The following is a 22131-nucleotide window of genomic DNA, read 5'->3' as shown; positions in this document are numbered from 1 at the left end:
CACTTACTCAACACCATCACTTGGTATAATGTGGTATATAGAGAACAGATGAATTCAGTCTAAATGCTCGGTGGGATTGTTTGCGTATGTGGTGGAACAAACATCAAAATCTAACAGATGTAATGAGTCAGCCCTTTTAATTAGTGAATCTATACCACCTATATCCATCCTTCTTCATAAATAAAGAAAGTGAAAGCAAACGTGAGACAGGAGGGTCTGATCCGAGGGAGGACCTGTACAAGTACTGGGAGGGGTTCTCAGGCTGGACGGGGTCATCTTTTCAAGGCCTTGCGTTTTTATTGACTCCTGGCAAACCAAATAACCAGATTGTGCGATCCGTTATAGACACAGGGACATTGTGGGGCAAGTGAGGATTGGACACGGACACGCTGGCATTCCACGGCCCTATTGTGACCCGAATGAAAGAGGACAAAGAGACACCCCACTGATCAGAATCTGACGGGACGCCCCAAGAGACACAGGGCCACAACTGACCCTCTTTTCCAGGTGAAAAGGGGGTGAAAGAGTGAGAAAGAGAGGGAGGAAAATAAGAAAGACAGCAAAAGAAAGAAAAAAGGGTTGAGGGGGGAAAAGGGGAAGGGGAGTGACGAACGTCTGCAGTGTGACGGAGGGACAAAGACTCCAGAAGACCCGTGACGGGAAAAAGAGAGTGAGAGGTTGTAGTGGGCGGAGGAAAGAGAAAGAGAGAGAAGGTGGACAAAAGTGTTTGGTGAGGCAAAAAAGCAAAGACAATATATGCCAGTTGGTCATTTCCGGCACAGGCATGGACAATATATCCATAATCAGGATTTATAGATTTAGATAAAGTTATCCTAAAGATTGAATTGCGGACAAAATGGTGTAATATGACTTGACAAGCTGCTTGAAAACTGATGAGTCACCCCAAAAAGATATAGTTCACCCAAAAATGAAAATTCTATCATCATTTACTCACCCTCCAGTCGTAACAAACCTGTATTAATTTCTTTCTTCTGCTGGACACAAAAGAAGATATTTTGAAGAATGTCAGTAACTATACAGTTGATGGGCCCCATTGACTTCCATAGTATTTGGAAGTACTAGTACTCTGTAGTATTTTCTTTTGAATTTTATTTATTTTTTTTTATGGTACTATGGAAGTCAGTGACTTAACCCACTGTTTGGTTACCCATATTCTTCAAAATATCTTGTTTTGTGTTCAACAGAAGAAAGAAATTCATACAGGTTTGGAACAACTTGAGGGTGAGTAAATTACAAAATTTTCATTTATCCCTTTAAACAAATCATTTGTCATGCTTGAGTAGTGTTTTATTTATTTATTTATTAATCTATACATGATGAGTGGATTTGTGGTCATAACTGTAGCCATAAAAGAGAACTCAAGCTGAATTAGAGCAATAAATGCACCTCATTTTGAAAAAGAGTCTGAGATTAAACAGCAAATCACTTCATCAAAGCTGAAGTACCACAAAAAGAAAGAGTGGGAGAACAACATAAGGAGAGAAGGAGACAAAAGAGAGCGAGTGAGAGAAAAAGAGAGAGAAAGTCCTGGTGTCATTGGGTGACTGACATTCTTTGCATTTTATGACCTCATCAAAGCCTCCGCAGCGCTACAGAACCGTGACAAACTCCATTATTTAATTTGGATTGATTTTCTCAAGACAGCCAGATGAAAAGACAAGTATGATTTCATTTACATGCTCTTGTAATTTAAAAAAATAATTAACATACTCTATCGTTCAAAAGATTGAGGTTGGTAAGATTTTTTTAATGCTCTTGAAAGATGCTCATCACAGCTACATACAGTAAAAAAAGAAATACAAAAACAGTAATATGTAAAATGTACAATTTAAAATGTTTTCTATTTTACTATATTTTCAATTATAATGTATTCCTGCAATGGGTTTTTAGCAGTCATCACCAGTCTTCAGTGTCATATGATTATACTGGTTTAAAAAAAAAAAATCATACTCCCCAACTTTTGAAAGGTATATGAAAGGTAAAAATGTGATTTGAAATGATTGTTGCTTTTGATGGACTGGAGTGGAGCAGGTGATTATATTGGCTAATGTGCAAATTGCACTTCTTTCTATGATCAACAGCAGATTAAAAGTGGAAAGTAGCACATCAGGTGTCATAAAACTCTACATAGCCACTAGGGGGCAATGTATAAATATGTGGAACATTTAAGTTATGATATATGATAAAGTAAGACCAAAGTCGCAAAGATGTCACTGGTTAAAAATACTGCAGTGTCCACTGAGAATAAATATGTACAATTATTTAATAGTTAAGAGTCTGGGAATCTTATGAAGAGATGTTAGGTTTACTTGCAGCTTCTTGATTCTTGATGCCGTCTACGTTTGCAAGAAAAACCCCACAAAGACTCTTTATCATGCTGAATGTTTTCATTAAACAAAAGAGGCTGGTGTTATTCACTCTTAAAGGCGACAACACAGCTGACTAACACTGAGCTGTCCAGCAGACACACTCTCAGGAGTTTTTATTCCATCCTTAAAGGAAACCACTCAAGCCTTTGATCCAATGAATAGACTTTCCCTCATCTGGGTGTCTGAATACGAACAAGAGCCCCAAAATGAAGCGTTTAGCAAGCAGGATTAGAATAGAGAGTGATTCAGCCGTGAAAAGCCCCCATTTTAATGGCTCTTGGTAAAAGTTGCACTTTATAGCTGATTTGAGAGCACTTGTGCAGTCTGTGCGACCAAGTTAAAAGTTTGAATTCGGAAAGAACCGGCTGATCTCAGATCAGGACACTGTGATGGAAGCCGGAAAGCGATCATTCATATAGAGTGAGTTTGAAAGAGAAAGGCTGTCCACCCACACTATTTACAAGCCACTGCCACAAACAGCCATTGTTTAGAAGAACACGTTAACAAGAAAGGATGATGGTGAGGAAGGATCACAGAGAATCTTGAAACTGCTGATTCAGCCACTTCACTACCACACATTTTTTGACAAATTCACATTAAATCTTCATGTCAAATCTTCATACAATTCACATAAATTCATATAAGATCTTAATTCATCTGAAAAAAATTTCATTGAAAACAAGACAAAAGAAAAAAAGAAGAAAAGAAGAAGACATAATGCAATAAAACCAATTCCCACAAGAAAATAGTTGTATACTGTACATAAGCATACAGTATCATGTACAGTTTCACTGTTTCCTAGTGGGCGTTGGTTTTAGATGCAACCTAAAAAAGTGGGCCAGGCCCAGTGGAAATTTCCTTTACTTTTTGCTACCAGTGCTTCAAAGGAAGCTGTATTCGCCATGAACATAAACTAGTGTACAAAATGGGCTTAACCAGTGTCTTGCCACGTTTAAAGATTCCTGCAATAATATACCAGACATCAAGAAAAGAAATTAACAAATGGTGTTTTGTGCTGAATAATACATTAAAAACAAAAATGAATATTAAACTGTTTTTGTCCTATTTTTGAGAGAAAATATTGGTGAAGTTTGCATAAAAGGATGGTATGACTCAACACGGCTAAACATTGTATGATGCCAGGAAATGGCTGTTATTCATCACAGTCTCTCTATTGTGTTGATAATAGTGTCAGAGTGAACAATGTAAATTTCTTCAAAGTGAGTGAAAATGACAGGATTAATTCAGCCATGTGAAATCTGTCTGTGATTTCTGATGATAATAAAAACTCACTTGCATTTCTTGCAGGATACGTTTTTCCATCAAAGCTGGTTGCCATTTTGTCAGGTGTGGAATATAGTCCAGACCCATTACGAGAAGCCATAAAACTCTCGTCTCCTGCAAAAGAAAAGAAACACAACAAAAGAGTGACTGAAGCAGCCATCTGGAAGGGATAAACAAACAAGGCGCACACACACACACACACACACACACACACACAGGTTTGTTATTGTGAATTGTGGGGACATTCCATAGGCATAATGGTTTTTATACTGTACAAACCGTATTTACTATCCCCCTACACTACCCCTACCCCTAAACCTAACCATCACAGAAACAGTGCACATTTTTACTTTCTCACAAAAACTCATTCTGTATGATTTATAAGCCTTTTGAAAAATGGGGACATGGCGTAATATCCTCATAAGTCACCCTGTCCTTGTAATACCTATGTCATACCCATGTCATTATACAAATGTGTGTCCTGATATGTCACAAAAACACGCACACACACGTTTAATGGGGACATTCCATAGATATTATACTGTACAAACTGTATATTCTATCCCCTAACCCTATACCAACCCCTAAACACAACCATCAAAGAGTTATTATTATTATTATTATTTTTAAATCACTTAGTATGATTTATAAGCTGTTTTCCACAAAGGACCAAAAATGCCCCCACAAGGACAAGGATGTCAGATATTGCCATCTTTGTGGGGACCCATAATGTAGTGTATACCAAAAACAAATCCTAACTGAACATAGTGACATCTGCTGGTCATAAAACGTTCTACTTTGCAAAGATTTTTTTAAACTTCCACTTTAAATACTATTTTCCACTAATTTATACAATTATATTTTTATTAGATAAGTTAGGTTTTGTTTTGTTTTATTTACAGTTTCTGTAAATTACTGCTGCCTTGGCCCTCTGTATGGCTGTTGGGAGCTTTGCTCAGGTAAAATGGTAAAATGGGACACCAAAACTCATGTAATCACAACTGTGCTGATAATCAAATGAACAGGACAATTGGGAATGTGATATTCCTTTTGCGACAGTTATAAACAAAAACTTTAATTTTAAAAACAATACATTGTCTCTATTTTACGTCTCAAATGAAGCCTAAACAGAACTGGCGTTCTCCCTTTCTGAACGCCCTGCACATGTGCTGTGTGTGCATGGATATGCACTACTGATAGACAAGTTATTCTGGAATCTCTAATTGGATTGGATTCATAGGTGCATTTAGGTGCACGTTTTTGACTGAATCGGTGGAGTGAATAACTCAGTAAATCACTTTTAAAAACAGTCCCTTATTGCCACCTGCTGACATAACCTGCAGAAAAGGAAGAAGAAGAAGAGAAATAATAAAAACAAAAGTAAAAACTGAAAAATCCCAGTATCCTTTGAATAGCGATAGGCCAATCAATTTCAATTTCATCAATTAGATGAATTTCATGTCATAGGTCACTATGACCCCCCCCCCAGAAATTAGAAATTAGTACTTGATAATCTATTAATATACACATTTAAATGTGTACATTAAACCATTGCCATGGCAACACCATTCAATATATCCTATAATCGTTTGCATTTTAGCATCTTGAGTGTCTTGTCGTCATGTTCAGAAAGTTTGGTGGCGATTGCATGAATCCCCTAAGAGGAGTAGTTAAAATTTCAGACCTTGTTTATTCAAAAATTCCACATTCAAACCAAAATATCTGACTTCCTGTTGGTCGGAGCTAATGACTGTAAATTAGAAAGTTGTCCGGCTTAACGAGAACAATATGTGTACCGAATTTGGTGACTGTAGGTTAAACTAACCCCCTCACTTTTGTCAAAAGGTGGCGCTGTAGAGCCCCTGCTCCCCGCCTGTTTCTAAGACTTTGCCCATGTCTACTGGATGACAGTATTGATGTGTGTGTCGAGTTTCATTCAATTTGAAGCATGTTAAGAGCCTCAAAAAAACCCAAGAATATTTTTAAAGTTTGACTTGTTGCCATGGTAACAATATTTATGATATCACACATACATTCACAGGTCTACATCTGCCATGTTTTGACATTATTCTGATAAAAGCAAATCAGGTGAAAGTAAAAGGGTGATCTCAAAGCATTTTGAAAGTGACACACTTCCTGCTGCCAATTGGTGGCGCTATAACTTTGACTCACAATAGTCAGATCCATGTGATCAGCCTCTTACAACGAACACACAGCTGAAGTTTCATAAAAATCAATCAATGTATGCAGACCTTATAACACATTTCGTGTTTTCCCTTTTCTCGCCATAAATTTGTTGCCTCGCCACGGCCAAACCGTTTGAGATATCAAAAACTCACTTAATTAAATTTTACATTTCTCTTGTTGGCAGTGGGGTTTTTAAGGCAATCACCTGTCACCTGCAGGTCTCATGTCCCTGTGAAACCATAGTGAACATGACGTTGTGGCGAGGGGGGCGTGGTTCAGCGAGGTCTGCAACTGGAGAGAGCGCCGGGAGACGCGTGGTAAGCGAGTGGGTTAAATGTAAATTACGAACACCTGTTTCTCATTCCAGTAATTGGCGCGGAGACAGGATAAAACGCCAGGAGAAGCAGGAGTGTGCGAGAGAGAGAGGGACTGCTGACTGAGACACTGAGCATGACAACAGCACTGGAGAGAAGCCCTATTGTGGATTGTTTATACCGTTACTGGAGTGAAGCCCTGTTGTGGATTGTTTATTTTCGCTGTTGTGCGTTGCACAGACTTTTGTTGGACATTTTTTATACACTAAATAAAGCTCAGTCAGCAGTCAAAAGCCGACCCTTGTCCTCTTCCTTCCCCACGAACTTTGAACATTACTACACTGGTGCCGAAACCCGGGAAGGAAGAAGGGAGCCGCCGCCATGCAAACGCTCTCCGCCGTGCTGTTTGCGGACATCATCTCATCCCTCGCGGTCTTACACCAAGACCAACATCAAGCCCTGCTGGACCTCCGTTCGGATCAGGAGGCGCCAAATGGCTCCTGGCCGAGGGAGGCGACGTGGAGCAAGTCATCGATCTGGTGGTGCTGGAGCAGTTCATAACTCGGCTGCCCAGAAGAACAGCCGAGTGGGTCCAGTGCCACCGTCCCACGTCGCTGGACTCGGCCATCCACCTCGCGGAGGACCACATGGTGGCGTGCCCAGGGGTCAGCGAACCCCTTCCATCTGCCTCTCTCTCTCCTTCTCTTCCCTCACCCTCCTCTCTCTCTAAGCCTGTCCCTCTCCCCAGGTCTCGTCCGCCCGGGGGCGGGGCGGGACTGAACAGGGATACTTTTCCAGACCATCTGCTGCCGGGCTGGACCCCACTCCTGCTTCTCCCCTCTCTCCGCGCCAACCATTTAACCCCCTCCCTGCCATGAGAGCGGCGGACAGGTCTGGGCCTATAGTGGGCCTATATCCTATAGTGCCAGTCGTTATCCAATTTAGGGGACAAAAGCATAATGTTGAGGTGGCAGTTAACCTGCACCTCCGGCATCTGATAATTTTGGGGACGAATTGGCCTGCGTTTAATAATTTATTGGGTTGTTTGTGCTCGGATGCCTCTTGGAATAAAAATTTGCCGGGTAAGGATGTGCACGTGCAGGTGGGGGAGACTGACCAGGGACCAATGAGTACTGCCTCAGGGGAACAGAGCGGAATCAGGAGACTAATTCTTTCGGACCGCGATGACTTCCCCCTGGAGCAGTCTCAGGATGAGACATTAAAACACGCTTTTGAAAAGGTCAGCACTATCGACGGTCAGCCTCTCCAGCCTGGATGCCCACTGAATTATCCGTATTTTGCGATCATAAAGGATAGGTTGTATCGAGTGACCCAAGACACTCAGACAAAGGAGGATACAACCCTAGTTCCAAAGAACATTCTAATCCAATGGCTGGTCACTTAGGACAAACGGCAACACTAAATCGCCTCATGACCCGATTCTTTTGGCCGGGCATTCACGAGAACGTGCGCAGGTGGTGTGCGTCTTGTCGTGAATGTCAGTTGGTGAATCCACCGGCCGCTCCAAAAGCGCCCTTGCGCCCCCTCCCATTAATTCAGGTTCCCTTCGAAAGAATTGGTATGGACCTCATCGGGCCATTAGAGCGATCAGCAAGGGGGCATTGCTTTGCATTAGTCATTGTGGATTATGCAACGCGATACCCCAAAGCAGTGGCTCTCCGCAACATTTCCGCTAAGAGTGTTGCGGACGCACTGTTTAGTTTAATCTCCCGAGTGGGGATTCCGAAAGAAATCCTCACTGATCAGGGCACGGCGTTTATGTCACGCACGTTACGCAAACTTTACGAATTGTTGGGCGTTAAATCGATTCGTACCAGCGTCTTTCACCCACAAACGGACGGGCTGGTCGAACGTTTTAACCGCACGCTTAAATCCATGGTTCGTAAGTTTGTTAGGGAAGACGCCAAAAATTGGGATAAGTGGTTAGAACCCCTGTTATTCGCAGTACGAGAAGTCCCGCAAGCCTCCACTGGGTTTTCCCCCTTCGAGCTTCTCTTCGGACGCCAGCCCCACGGGGTGCTGGATGTCCTAAGAGAGACTTGGGAGGATGGACCGTCTAAAAACGAAATTCAGTATGTGATGGACTTGAGAGCAAAACTCCACACTCTGGGGTGGCTATCCATGGAGAACTTGTTACAAGCCCAGCACAAACAGAGCCAACTGTATGACAGGGGAACTAACTTACGCAAATTTTCACCGGGAGATAAAGTGCTTGTATTGCTCCCCACTTCAAGCTCAAAATTACTGGCAAAGTGGCAAGGACCGTTTGAGGTTACACGGCAAGTTGGGGATCTCGATTATGAGGTAATACGGTCGGATAGGAGAGGAGCACGTCAAATTTACCACCTCAACCTCCTTAAAAAATGGAATGAGGCAGAATCAGTGATGCTGGCGACGGTGATTAGCGGGGAGGATGATCTCGGGCCAGAGGTGAATGTCAAAAAACAATCCCTCGCTCTGGCTCCAGGGGGAGATCACCTCTCGCCCTCCCAGCTCACTGATTTAACTAAGTTACAAGCAGAGTTTGCTGACGTGTTTTCTCCCCTACCGGGTCGTACTGACCTCATTCAGCACCACATCGAGACAGAGCCGGGCGTGGTGATTCGCAGCCGGCCGTATAGGTTGCCTGAACACAAGAAAAAGGTAGTTCAGGAAGAATTAGGGGCAATGCTTGAAATGGGAGTAATAGAAGAGTCCAGCAGTAACTGGGCGAGCCCGATAGTTTTGGTCCCCAAAACAGACGGCTCAGTTCGGTTCTGTGTGGACTATCGCAAGGTGTACGCAGTGTCGAAATTCGACGCGTATACAATGCCACGGGTGGACGAACTGCTTGACCGGCTCAGTACGGCTCGATTTTATTCGACACTGGACTTAACAAAGGGATATTGGCAGATCCCCTTGTCGCCATTATCCAAAGAAAAGACAGCTTTCACGACGCTGTCCGGATTACACCAATTTGTTACACTTCTGTTCAGGCTGTTCGGGGCACCGGCTACCTTTCAGCGGCTCATGGATAAAATTTTGCGGCCCCATGGTGCATATGCTGCTGCCTATCTGGATGATATTATTATCTTCAGTAATGACTGGCAGCGGCATATGCAGCATTTGAGGGCCGTCCTGAGATCGCTGAGGGGGGCCGGGCTCATGGCCAACCCGAAGAAGTGTGCGATTGGGCGCGTAGAAGTAAGGTATCTGGGCTTCCACTTGGGGCATGGACAGGTGCGTCCCCAAATTGATAAGACAGCAGCAATTGCGACTTGTCCGCGCCCCAAGACTGCAGGCCGGATGGCTCCCCGGCCTGAGTCGGGCGGTGGGGGTATGTGGCGAGGGGGGCGTGGTTCAGCGAGGTCTGCAACTGGAGAGAGAGTCGGGAGACGCGTGGTAAGCGAGTGGGTTAAATGTAAATTACGAACACCTGTTTCTCATTCCAGTAATTGGCACGGAGACAGGATAAAACGCCAGGAGAAGCAGGAGTGTGCGAGAGAGAGAGGGACTGCTGACTGAGACACTGAGCACGACAACAGCACTGGAGAGAAGCCCTATTGTGGATTGTTTATACCGTTACTGGAGTGAAGCCCTGTTGTGGATTGTTTATTTTCATTGTTGTGCGTTGCACAGACTTTTGTTGGACATTTTTTATACACTAAATAAAGCTCATTCAGCAGTCAAAAGCCGACCCTTGTCCTCTTCCTTCCCCACGAACTTTGAACATTACTACAGACGTGATTGCCCTTAACTAACATACAAGTTTAAAAACATAAAAATACTTCAAAACAACTGCAACACGATCTTTAACCAACGATCTTTAACTTTAATGTTAGCCAGAAATATGTTAACAAGGCAGGCAACGCTGGTTGAAAACACTAATCCTCAATATTAGCAGGTTTTTATCTTTTAAAAGCATTGCTGTAACTACATTCCCATTTCAGTGTATTACATAAATATTGTAAACCGATGCATTTATTGACTACAAATTACCAAAAATCACGGTTCTGTCTCTCAAACCCTATCTTTTTTAATTGCCGCTGAAGCACTTCCTGGAACTATCTGAAGTCTATGCGAATCACGTGACTATCAAGCATTTTGAACTTCCGTTTTCGCAACTCTCTCTATGGCTCTGCTCAAAACTAGCCCAATTGCATTTTGGGTCGATTCAATTCAGACATGAACAACAACCCGAGGCAACAGTGTAAAAGTAGCCCAGTTCTGTGAGAAAACCGCGGACTTGGCAACACTGCGTGATTCTCCAAGTTTACAAGTTGTAATTATGAAAACAGGACGCTTTTTACGGTCGGAATCTCATAATTACGGTCATTGCAATGTATTGGACTGCTAAATACTGTGACCTATCAATCAAGTAGCCTATTCCAGAGAGCTGTGTAACAATTTTTTTCAACGAAATGGCAATAAAAATAAATGATTAACTTTGTCTTATTTAATTATTTGTCTTATTAAAGTACACATGAACTCAAAATTGACCTTATTTATTTTGTTAGCTCAAATTGCTAGTTTTGGTGAACAATTCATCCGTGCAAGTCAATCCACACAAAAAAATTGTTTGGCTTCGTAATATATAATCAAAATCTGAAAGAGAGGAGGAGAGGAGGAGCGCTAAAGTAAAACTCTGCCCTCTATAGAGTGCCTCAGGGATGACGCATTTTTGTAGGCAAAACCCGGAAGCGAGTTAGCATTTTAGGACTTACGGTTCCAACGCCGTAAAGTCTATGGGTTTTTTGAATGGGTTTTTGCTAAATCGCCTGAAATAAGGTCTGTGGTTAACAAAGCCTCTAAATACTTTCACGTTTTGATCTATGACATAAAACACACCAGTTATAACCCACTTGTGATTTTTTAAACTTTTACTGTGTCTTAAAATTGGCGGTTGCTAACAAATTGCTAAAAGGGACTACTTCCTTTGGCGGGGACTTTAGACGTCATCATTAAAAACGGGACATTTGGACAGCATTTCTCATGAAAAAGTGGATAAGTATTCATAACAGCACAGATCATAATCAGCGAGCATGTTTATAAATAAAGTTGTTTTCTAAATAAAGTTTGAGGAAGACTTCCGGGTTGGCCTACAAAAACACGTCATCCCTGGGGTACTTTATTCAATATTCCGTTTCACTTGGAAATACGTCACAGCACTGGAGAAAAGTCGTTTGCAACTTCCGGTTCACGCGGACTTTAATCATTTTGGTGCTTGTCTGTGCCCACAACAAAAAAAACAGAAACTCAAGTAAAAAACACACGATATAAACACACAGAATGTTCCATTGCCACCAAAGTGTATAGAACCCAAGAGGCGACACTTTGATACTTTTTGGGCAACAGCCACTAGAAGGCGCTCCGGTAGCGCGGCTGCCATTATGGTGTGAAAATCCTAACTGGACCATAGGGTGCTTCTCAATATCCCTCCTTGTCTCCTCGCTCCTCCGTCCTCCATCCTATGACCCGGAAAATGATCGAGCTCAGCCATCTTGAAGGACATATCAATTCTCTAATTGCACCGCGAGGAGGCGAGGATCGAGGAGTGAGGAGGCTTTCTGAGGAGTCATGAGCGAGGATACACCGGTGCATCCTTTGCGGAAGTCTTTCTCGTCGAGAAACCTGACGCAGGCATAAATTCTCCTCCACCTTCATATCTGTCACAATAATTTAAATGTATGCTTTACTTTTACAGTTTAAATAAACTTTATACCTCATATATTTCAACGGGGCATCTTGCTTTATTAATATTTATTAGAATTTTTTAAATAACCAAACTTTAACAACATGTTGGTAGATCCCTCGAGTGCAACTGATGACGCTTTGAAGTGACGCTAAAGAGAGCGAGGATATATCATTTCACTTGATTCAATTCTTCCATCCTCGCATCTTTTCCTTGCGTCCTTCCCTCGCATCCTGAAGGGGTGGAGCTAAGACGCGAGGAAAGGAAGCGAGGAAAGGAAACGAGGATGCACAAATAAGAATTGAGAAGCACCCATAGAATCCTTGTCACAGAGACGAACTCCGTGGTTCCCTCCTCTGGTCATCGGAGGGAGCCTTCCCCCGAATACTGACACACACACACTACATTACCCATAAGCCCGTGCCTTTAACTGATTACGGTTCCAGCTGTTACCCATCACCCGGACTATAAAAGTCTGCCTGTTACCTTGACCATGATTCTGCCTGTCCCTGCCATTCCTGTTTGCTCCTGTTTGACCTTGCCTGTACGACCATCCTTTATTATTATTAAAAGCATGCAAATGGATCTCAGCCTGAGTGATGATTCATTACAGAAGACTTCGCCAACACAAGATCCAGCTGCTTTTTCCCACCTGTGTGCTACGCTGTCTGCCCAGGCCAGTCAACTCGCCGCCCACCAGCACCAGCTCAATCGCCTCACTACTCTCACGGAGGAACTGGTAAAGGCCCTGCAGGGAATGCTCACGTTTCAACTTCACTGTAACCTACCAACCCGGTTCTAAGAATGTCAAGGCAGACACATTATCTTGTCAGTTTGAAGGTGAGCAGGAAAGCCAAAACCCAGAGACCATATTACCTGCTTCTCTTGTAGTTGCACCCGTACAGTGGGACATCATGACGGAGCTGGAGCAAGCCAATGCTGAGGTCGAGGTTCCACCTGACTGCCCCCTCGGGGAAAACCTTCGTGTCGTTGGAGCTGCGCAACCGTATACTGGAGATGGTCCACAACTCACCAGCATCCGGTCATCCAGGCATCACTGCAACCATCCAGGTCGTACAGAATCGCTTCTGGTGGCCCTTTTTATCTAAGGACTCTATACAGTTTGTCAACGCCTGCCCAGTCTGTAATGTAAACAAGCCATCTCATCAACTCCCCGCTGGTTTACTGCATCCTCTGCCACTTCATCAGCGTCCATGGTCACACATCGCTGTCGACTTCATCACCGACCTCCCTGTGTCTGACGGCAACACTACCATACTCACCGTGGTGGATCGCTTCTCCAAGGCTTGCCGTCTGATCCCCTTACCCAAACTACCTACCGCTTTGCAAACCGCCGAACACCTGTGCCAATGGGTCTTCCGCATCTATGGGTTACCCGAGGACATAGTATCTGACCGTGGTTCCCAATTTACCTCTCGCCTTTGGGCCGCCTTCTGTCAAGCCTTAAATATCAATGTCAGTCTCACATCCAGCTACCATCCACAATCTAATGGGCAAACCGAACGATTGAATCAAGAACTCACCCGCTTCCTCCGATCATACTGCAACAACAACCAAGATGACTGGTCCCGATGGGCAGAATACGCTCAGAACTCCTTACGCAAACCAGAAACCGGATTAACCCCTTTCCAGTGTGTCCTGGGATTTCAGCCACCCCTGTTTCCCTGGTCCGGTGAACCCACTAACGTACCTGCAATCAATGACTGGTTGAACCGTAGTGAAGCCACTTGGGACAGAGCGCACATACACTTACAACACGCGGTTCGCCGCTAAAGGGAACAAGCAGATCGCCGACGTCACCCCGGTCCTGTCTATCAGCCTGGTCAGTGGGCATGGCTCTCTACCAGAGATCTGCGCCTCCGCCTCCCATGCAAAAAGTTAAGCCACAAGGTACGTTGGTCCATTCCAAATCACACGACAAATCACACCAGTTTAATTTCGCCTAGCACTGCCTAATCATTATCGTATTTCTCCCACATTCCATGTTTCACTACTCAAATCCTGCCGATAGCCCCCACGAGGAGGGGGAGGAGAGGTCTGGTGATCAGGGCCCCCCGCCCATCTTGGTCGAAGGCGAGGAGATCTATCAGGTCAGCGAACTGCTGGACTCCAGACGCCATGGTCGCACACTCCAGTATCTGGTAGACTGGGAGGGGTATGGTCCGGAAGAACGCTCCTGTTACGGAGCCCCATTCACAAATGAATCACTCTTTTGAATCGATTCTGTTCAAATACTTGATCACACAAGTTGGCAAAACTGACTAAATTGGTTCGTGAATCAGTTTGAATGATTTATTCAGTTCCTGCACGCACTGAATCGTCTGAAGCGGTTTCCCACTCGGAGCATTGGATGAAGTGGCAGTGGACCTACAGTCAATCAAAAGCAAATCTGCAAATGCATCAATTGTTTGCCAGCGACGAATATCTTTATTAGTTGAACTGCGTATGCTGTCTGTGAAGAACTCCACACAGGTATCGATTTCATTTGATTTAAATTCATACAGCCAATAGCCGACATTTTACAACCAAGTAGATTATTACGCCACGATAACAGTATGTAGCATTTCTTTACCGTTTTTATGGACATATATCTTAATTTATACATTAAATAAGAGATTCAGAGATTGTGAAATGAACACCCGCGGTTGCGCAGTGGCGGCGCCGGCCACCTGTTCTTGAAAATTAACGCCTTTGCGTTGACACAGTTAACGAGTTTACACACGCCTGCAGAAATATACATTTGATTACATTTTGGAGAACAGACGAAGAAGATCCGTCAGTGTGCATTTGATTATTGTTTGTGTTCAGATGTTCAGACGTTATGAGCGCGAGCACAGCGAGTTTTCTCTCTTCTTTCAAATGTAGCTATAGCCTACGTTATTATTATACAGAGTTAAAGACATGCAATGATATTTGGGCTACAGATGCCAGAAATAATGCGTGTCTCTTCTGTATTTGTTGCAAAGTTATCTAATTATGATAATAATTGAAATTTTCATTGGATACTTTTTTACTCTTACTCAAGTAACTATTAGGATTATTACTTTCACTTTTACTTTGAGTAAATATTTCTATAAGTACTTGTACTTTTACTTGAGTACAGTTTTTGGATACTCTACCCACCTCTGCAAGTGTGTAAGGACTGCCATCTTGGCTTATTTATGACCGTTTTGGTGTACAGTAAATGGAGTCGAGGACTCCAAAAGTGCGAGTCGGTCGACTCCCAAAAACCTGGAATCGAACACCCCTACCTGCGTATCACGTAGACTACACCACTGGGAAGATCATATGTGAACAAAAGTGGTCAATGTGAAAAATATGGTGAAATTCATGTTTTTTTCTGTAAGTGTTTAAAGTTCTTCTAACATTTGAACATAGTTTTGATCGCAAGGCTTTCTTCCACCATTGTCGACTGTAAGATTGGAAATGTATTTTTTTGTGCCCTGAAAAATATTTTTAAATGTATTTTCTTGCCCCTGGAATACATTTTTTAAATATATTTTAAGTATATTGAAGATTTAAACAAAATATATTTTCAGTTTCAAAAATATATTTAATCGAACTTCACTGTTTACCACATATATTTACCTTATATTTCAAATATATTTTGGCCAGATAAATACATTTTTTTCCGTCTGGTTGCTGAATTTCGTAATTTCTTATTTATTTTCTTTTCATAAATCTTAATGGTCATCTTTACGTCTCTCTGTGGGTTTTGAAATATTTATTTAAACCAGTGAAAAGTTTTAAAAAGAGCTTGTGGCTAAACCTTGTAACTCCATTGGCTCTTCAAACTGTCAGTCAAACCTCACAACTCCACAGGCCTCTATCGTAAAAGAAGTGCTACACGCCGTTTGAAGAGAGATCTCTGCTTGTTTATAATATTAGGGTAAGTAAACAATTGTTTGTTTGAATAAGTACAGCACTTTCTTTACTCAATAAACACTATATCATGTTGATGTGTTTGAGGAGCAGAGAAGAGTGTCTTGCATTTGTCACCAAGTCATAGCCAGTCTTAAATAGTCTGTGTGTTGCGTTCATTACGTAAACATGCTTAGTCACTCTTTGTATTCGTATTGCATGTTCAATGTTAATCCAACCAAACGGCTTAGGTCTCCATTCACTCAAACTCTTCTTGTGTCCCACTGTGATATCACTGTGATCGCCGCATTCCATGAGTTCGATCAGAACGTTCGATGAGTATAAGCTCGAGTGCAGAGGCAACATTCCTTTTGTAGCGAGTCGGCGAGTGTTGTGAGTATATGCTCTTTACATAGGGATTGGGGATCTGAATTTTAATCTTTCTGCTGAAATAGTAGAATGTTATTTGTATTTACTGTACATTTAGATAAATAAATAGGCATGCAGTGGTGGTTTGTGTGGAAATGGGAGGCTGATATCTAAATCAATAATGATCAAAAGAAAAATTGATAACGTGATCATTTATGTTTCATTGACCAACCGATTGCAGATCTGATGACACACTGAAGTGATAGTGAAAGCTGATTGACCTTAAGCTGATTTGTGTAGTTTATTTTTGGGCATAATAGAAAAATTGTATATACTTTTGCTCTCAGCCTCCCTTCACTTTTCTGATAGACCACCACTGGGCATACACCATAGGCCTGTACTTTTTATACTTTGTTTTCCACGTTCTGCTCTTTCCTAATCACGTGCGTAGCCGTGTTTGCACAGCTATTAACGGATGGATGAGTTTGACATATGCACACTACAATTGCTTAATTATACTCAACCAGATGTCAAAGGGCAGCACTGAATCGTGTCAATATTCTTGTGTCTTAACATTCACCTAGTGTATGCGCTAGAGATGCACTCCTTACCGATTCCGAGCCGATCCGTTTTGTTATCAGCGGCACAGGCAATAAAGTCAGCTGCGCGTTCTCGCTCTCTTCTCTGTCACGGTGAAGTGACACACACCCGCGCGGGCGCCTCCTCTCTCTCACTCGTCTCATTCGCTCCGGTTAAATAGTGCTTGTATTGCGCATAATTTTAGTCATTCCCGCAGGTTTCGCGCTCACACCAAAATCGCGCGCACCACTGATCTATATAGTGAAGCGAACAAGCCACGCTCAGTCTCAAACAGAGTCACAAGTACCAAAATAAGTGGCTTACTGCGCTTAAACTGTCAAATACATACAAACGTATTTCAAAACCAGCGGCACAGGCAATCTTGGCGAGTATTCAGATAAACACTGTCAGTTTTGAATCGTAAAATAGCTAAGAAAGTGAACCCATGTTGTGTGTAACAATATTTGGGTCCGTTGAACACCGTTCATAAACTCTTAAAGGGACAGCAGTCCAATATTCCTGCTGCTGTCATGTTAATCAAAGAACAAAAGACAAATACGTTTTATAATTTTAATGGTAAGAATTGATCTGTATTAATATTTACAATAAAGGTAACCAATGTAAAGTAACACTGAATGTGTTATTTTACATTTGATTACTTTAATGTCTGTAGTATTTCTTACCTGAATAAAAACCCAGTTAACCTGAAAAACTTAATAGCTCTCTTTATTCTATTGCATTTATTTTAGCTGTTTATATTTTATTACTGACTTTTTACTTGTGTTTTTTTTTTTTTTTTTAATGAAAATAAAACATTGCGTTGAAGAAAAGTAGATTTTTGTTTGTATATGTTGTCAATTATAGTTCTTAGAAAGAAAATCTGAATCAGCAAAAATCGGTATCGGCAGATCACACTAACAAAAAATCGGAAATCGGAATCGGCCAAGAAAATTGCAATTGGTGCATCTCTAGTATGCGCAGTTGTACACACACTGTCAGTGCAAACACCTTCTGATGATGAAAATTGCAGAACGTAGATGACATAAGTATACTTTTGGCTTTAAACAACAAGTTCTTATACTGTATGTTTACTCATCTTATTTCTTCCCTTTCTCTTTATTTCCTAGTTTCACAGTTACAGATTGCATATAGTCATTTCACCATCACATCAAAACATATATTGGAGTATGTCAACCATGGCCAGTATTTATTCTGATGAGCTCACCATGGCCCTTGCTGCTGGAAAGTGGTGGGCGATGGTGGAAATTTCATTCCCTATAGCTGAGGAGCCCGAGTATGGGGGCATGTGGGGGGATTTAGTGGAGGCACAAGACACTTCATGCCCCACATCCGTGGTCTTCAGTGATGCATCTGAGAAGGCCCAGAGAAGGTCCCAGCACTCTGGCTTCTCAGATGCAACACAGAAGAACACAAAGCAGTCAAGGCAGAAGATTGCTCTGGGAGGACCTGTCCCTGCCAGGTCCAAACAGGGAGCATCTGTGCCTGATTGGTCCCCACATGGGACACCTGTGGCTGCTCCAAAGGTGCTTGCAGACTACCCTCATAGAGCATTCTAAGAAGCAAAGCACTCATTTAACATGTGCAGCATTACAATACTATATCTGTTCCATCAACAGGGCAATGCAGGTGTGGACCCAAAAGGTGTGCCGGTGCATTCTGGGACACCACAGCGAGCACCTGTGCTTCATGGGTCCCCACATGGGACACCTGTGGCTGCTCCAAAGGTGCTTACAGACAACCCACATAGAGCATTCTAAGAAGTGAAGCACTCATTTAACGTGCAGCATTACAATACTATATCTGTTCCCTCAACAGGACAATGTAGGTCTGTGTCAGGCACCTCCACAAAAACTACATGTGGAAACTGACAACCTAAATGAAAAGGCGCAGCAGCAGAAATTTAATCTGGAGAGCCATCAAGCTTCTCGGAGGAGACCGGAAATTCGGAGCAGCCTTCGGCGTGGGTCCCAGCTGAGCCGCAAAAAGACATCGGTTAGACCCTCCTATCTCTCAGTTTTACTTAGATTTCATAATTTAATCTGGGATGACAATCATATCCTTTTCAGTTCAGCCCCTTCATATTAAAATGGTAGAAGCAATTTGTCCTGAAATTTACTTTAAAGATCACTCATTAAATTTGGTCAGCATTACATGATTATGTCTGTTCTTTCAACAGGACAATGCAGGTGTGGACCCAAAAGGTGTGCCGGTGCATTCTGGCAACCCACAGGAAGCACCTGTGCCTGATGGGTCCCCACATGGGACACCCGTGGCTGCTCCAAAGGTGCTTACAGACAACCCACATAGAGCATTCTAAGAAGTAAAGCACTCATTTAACGTGCAGCATTACAATACTATATCTGTTCCCTCAACAGGACAATGTAGGTCTGTGTCAGGCACCTCCACAAAAACTTTATGTGGAAACTGACAACCTAAATGAAAAGACGCAGCAGCAGAAATTTAATCTGGAGAGCCACAACCATCAAGCTTCTCGGAGGAGACCGGAAATTCGGAGCAGCCTTCGGCGTGGGTCCCAGTTGAGCCGCAAAAAAACATCGGTTAGACCCTCCTATCTCTCAGTTTTACTTAGATTTAAAAAAAGAAACACTGTCATAATTTAATCTGGGATGACAATCATATCCTTTTCAGTTCAGCCCCTTCATATTGAAATGATAGAAGCAATTTGTCTTTAAATTTACTTTAAGGATCACTCATTTAATTTTGGTCAGCATTACATAATTTTGTCTGTTCCTTCAACAGGACAATGTAGGTGTGGACCCAAAAGGTGTGCCGGTGCATTCGGGGACCCCACAGGTAGCACCTGTGCCTGATGGGTCCCCACATGGGACACCCGTGGCTGCTCCAAAGATGCTATATGTAGAAACTAACAACCTAAATGAAAAGACGCAGCAGCAGAACTTGAATCTGGAGAGCCACAATAATCAAGCTTCTCGGAGGAGACCGGAAATTCGGAGCAGCCTTCGGCGTGGGTCCCAGTTGAGCCGCAAAAAAACATCGGTTAGACCCTCCTATCTCTCAGTTTTACTTAGATTTAAAAAAAGAAACACTGTCATAATTTAATCTGGGATGACAATCATATCCTTTTCAGTTCAGCCCCTTCATATTAAAATGGTAGAAACAATTTGTCTTTAAATTTACTTTAAGGATCACTCATTAAATTTGGTCAGTATTACATGATTATGTCTGTTCCTTCAACAGGACAATGCAGGTGTGGACCCAAAAGGTGTGCCGGTGCATTTGGGGACCCCACAGGTAGCACCCGTGCCTGATCGGTCCCCACATGGGACACCCGTGGCTGCTCCAAAGGTGCTATATGTAGAAACTAACGACCTAAATGAAAAGACGCAGCAGCAGAACTTTAATCTGGAGAGCCACAATAATCAAGCTTCTCGGAGGAGACCGGAAATTCGGAGCAGCCTTCGGCGTGGGTCCCAGCTGAGCCGCAAAAAAACATCGGTTAGACCCTCCTATCTCTCAGTTTTACTTAGATTTCATAATTTAATCTGGGATGACAATCATATCCTTTTCAGTTCAGCCCCTTCATATTAAAATGATAAAAGCAATTTGTCTTTAAATTTTCTTTAAGGATCACTCATTAAATTTGGTCAGCATTACATAATTTTATCTGTTCCTTCAACAGGACAATGCAGGTGTGGACCCAAAAGGTGTGCCGGTGCATTCGGGGACCCCACAGGTAGCACCTGTGCCTGATGGGTCCCCACATGGGACACCCATGGCTGCTCCAAAGGTGCTTACAGACAACCCACATAGAGCATTCTAAGAAGTGAAGCACTCATTTAACGTGCAGCATTACAATACTATATCTGTTCCCTCAACAGGACAATGTAGGTCTGTGTCAGGTACCTCCACAAAAACTTTATGTGGAAACTGACAACCTAAATGAAAAGGCGCAGCAGCAGAACTTTAATCTGGAGAGCCAGAACCATCAAGCTTCTCGGAGGAGACCGGAAATTCGGAGCAGCCTTCGGCGTGGGTCCCAGTTGAGCCGCAAAAAAACATTGGTTAGACCCTCCTATCTCAGTTTTACTTAGATTTAAAAAAAGAAACACTGTCATAATTTAATCTGGGATGACAATCATATCCTTTTCAGTTCAGCCCCTTCATATTAAAATGGTAGAAGCAATTCGTCTTTAAATTTACTTTAAGGATCACTCATTAAATTTGGTCAGCATTACATAATTTTGTCTGTTCCTTCAACAGGACAATGTAGGTGTGGACCCAAAAGGTGTGCCGGTGCATTCGGGGACCCCACAGGTAGCACCTGTGCCTGATGGGTCCCCACATGGGACACCCGTGGCTGCTCCAAAGGTGCTATATGTAGAAACTAACAACCTAAATGAAAAGACGCAGCAACAGAACTTTAATCTGGAGAGCCACAACAATCAAGCTTCTCGGAGGAGACCGGAAATTCGGAGCAGCCTTCGGCGTGGGTCCCAGTTGAGCCGCAAAAAAACATCGGTTAGACCCTCCTATCTCTGTTTTACTTAGATTTAAAAAAAGAAACACTGTCATAATTTAATCTGGGATGACAATCATATCCTTTTCAGTTCAGCCCCTTCATATTAAAATGGTAGAAACAATTTGTCTTTAAATTTACTTTAAGGATCACTCATTAAATTTGGTCAGCATTACATCATTTTGTCTGTTCCTTCAACAGGACAATGTAGGTCTATGTCAGGCACCTCCACAAAAACCATGTGTAGGAAACTAACAACCCAAATGAAAAAACGCAGCAGCTGAATTATAATCTGGAGAGCCACAACCATCAAGCTCCTCAGAGGAGACAGAAAATTCAGAGCAGCCTTTGGCGTGGGTCCCAGCTGAGCCGGAAAAGAGCATTGGTTAGACCCTCCTATCTCTCAGTTTTACTTAGATTTAAAAATGGATTTAAGGATCACTCATTAGATTTAGTCAGCGTTGCATGATTATGTCTGTTCCTTCAACAGGACAATGCAGGTGTGGACCAGTCACCCCCACAAAAAAAGCAGCGCATGGCAATCAGCGCTGACCAACAGTCAGAGCAAGGCAGCTTAGATCAAATGGACTATTTATGTAGCATGTTCACAAAGTTTTGTGTAATTTCAAATATTTAATATTTATATTAAAATATTAAATAATATAAATATTAAATATTTGAAATTACACAAATTTATGTTTATTTAATATTTATGTGAATGTTTGTTTAATCAATAAATAAAAAATAAAAAAACATGTATTTGTCAATGACAGTACACATTAATGAACACTGGTGTTATATAAACTGATAACTTTTATTTGCTGTCACTGGGCTGATTAAATTTGATAAATTCACACGCTAAGCCAAAGGATAGCATTGTAATAACATTTATAATTTGTATTGTCCACAATTTAT

At 42.4% G+C, this 22131-nt stretch overlaps 1 protein-coding gene across 4 annotated transcripts; it reads left to right on the top strand.

Annotated features, from left to right (window-relative positions):
- Positions 1-15541: 15541 nt before the first annotated feature.
- On the top strand, positions 15542-21956 carry LOC125272336. Of its 4 annotated transcripts, XM_048197098.1 has the most exons (13): positions 15547-16142; positions 17825-18241; positions 18335-18442; positions 18534-18710; positions 18895-19002; positions 19094-19276; positions 19479-19736; positions 19938-20195; positions 20380-20487; positions 20579-20761; positions 20961-21218; positions 21418-21601; positions 21707-21956. In XM_048197098.1, the coding sequence occupies exons 2-12, from the start codon at positions 17885-17887 to the stop codon at positions 21469-21471; spliced, it is 2052 nt and encodes a 683-aa protein (XP_048053055.1). In that variant the 5' UTR covers positions 15547-16142; positions 17825-17884; the 3' UTR covers positions 21472-21601; positions 21707-21956. The 4 variants fall into 4 exon arrangements, with proteins under 4 accessions (XP_048053057.1, XP_048053058.1, XP_048053055.1 ...); XM_048197100.1 differs by lacking the exon at positions 19479-19736 and having other exon boundaries at positions 15542-16142; XM_048197101.1 differs by lacking the exon at positions 19938-20195 and having other exon boundaries at positions 15542-16142.
- Positions 21957-22131: the final 175 nt, after the last annotated feature.

This window comes from Megalobrama amblycephala, linkage group LG7, assembly GCF_018812025.1.
Source record: "Megalobrama amblycephala isolate DHTTF-2021 linkage group LG7, ASM1881202v1, whole genome shotgun sequence".
NCBI lineage: Eukaryota > Metazoa > Chordata > Actinopteri > Cypriniformes > Xenocyprididae > Megalobrama > Megalobrama amblycephala.
The sequence above is the reverse complement of the archived record's forward strand: the minus strand, read 5'-3'. Positions and strand labels throughout refer to the sequence as shown.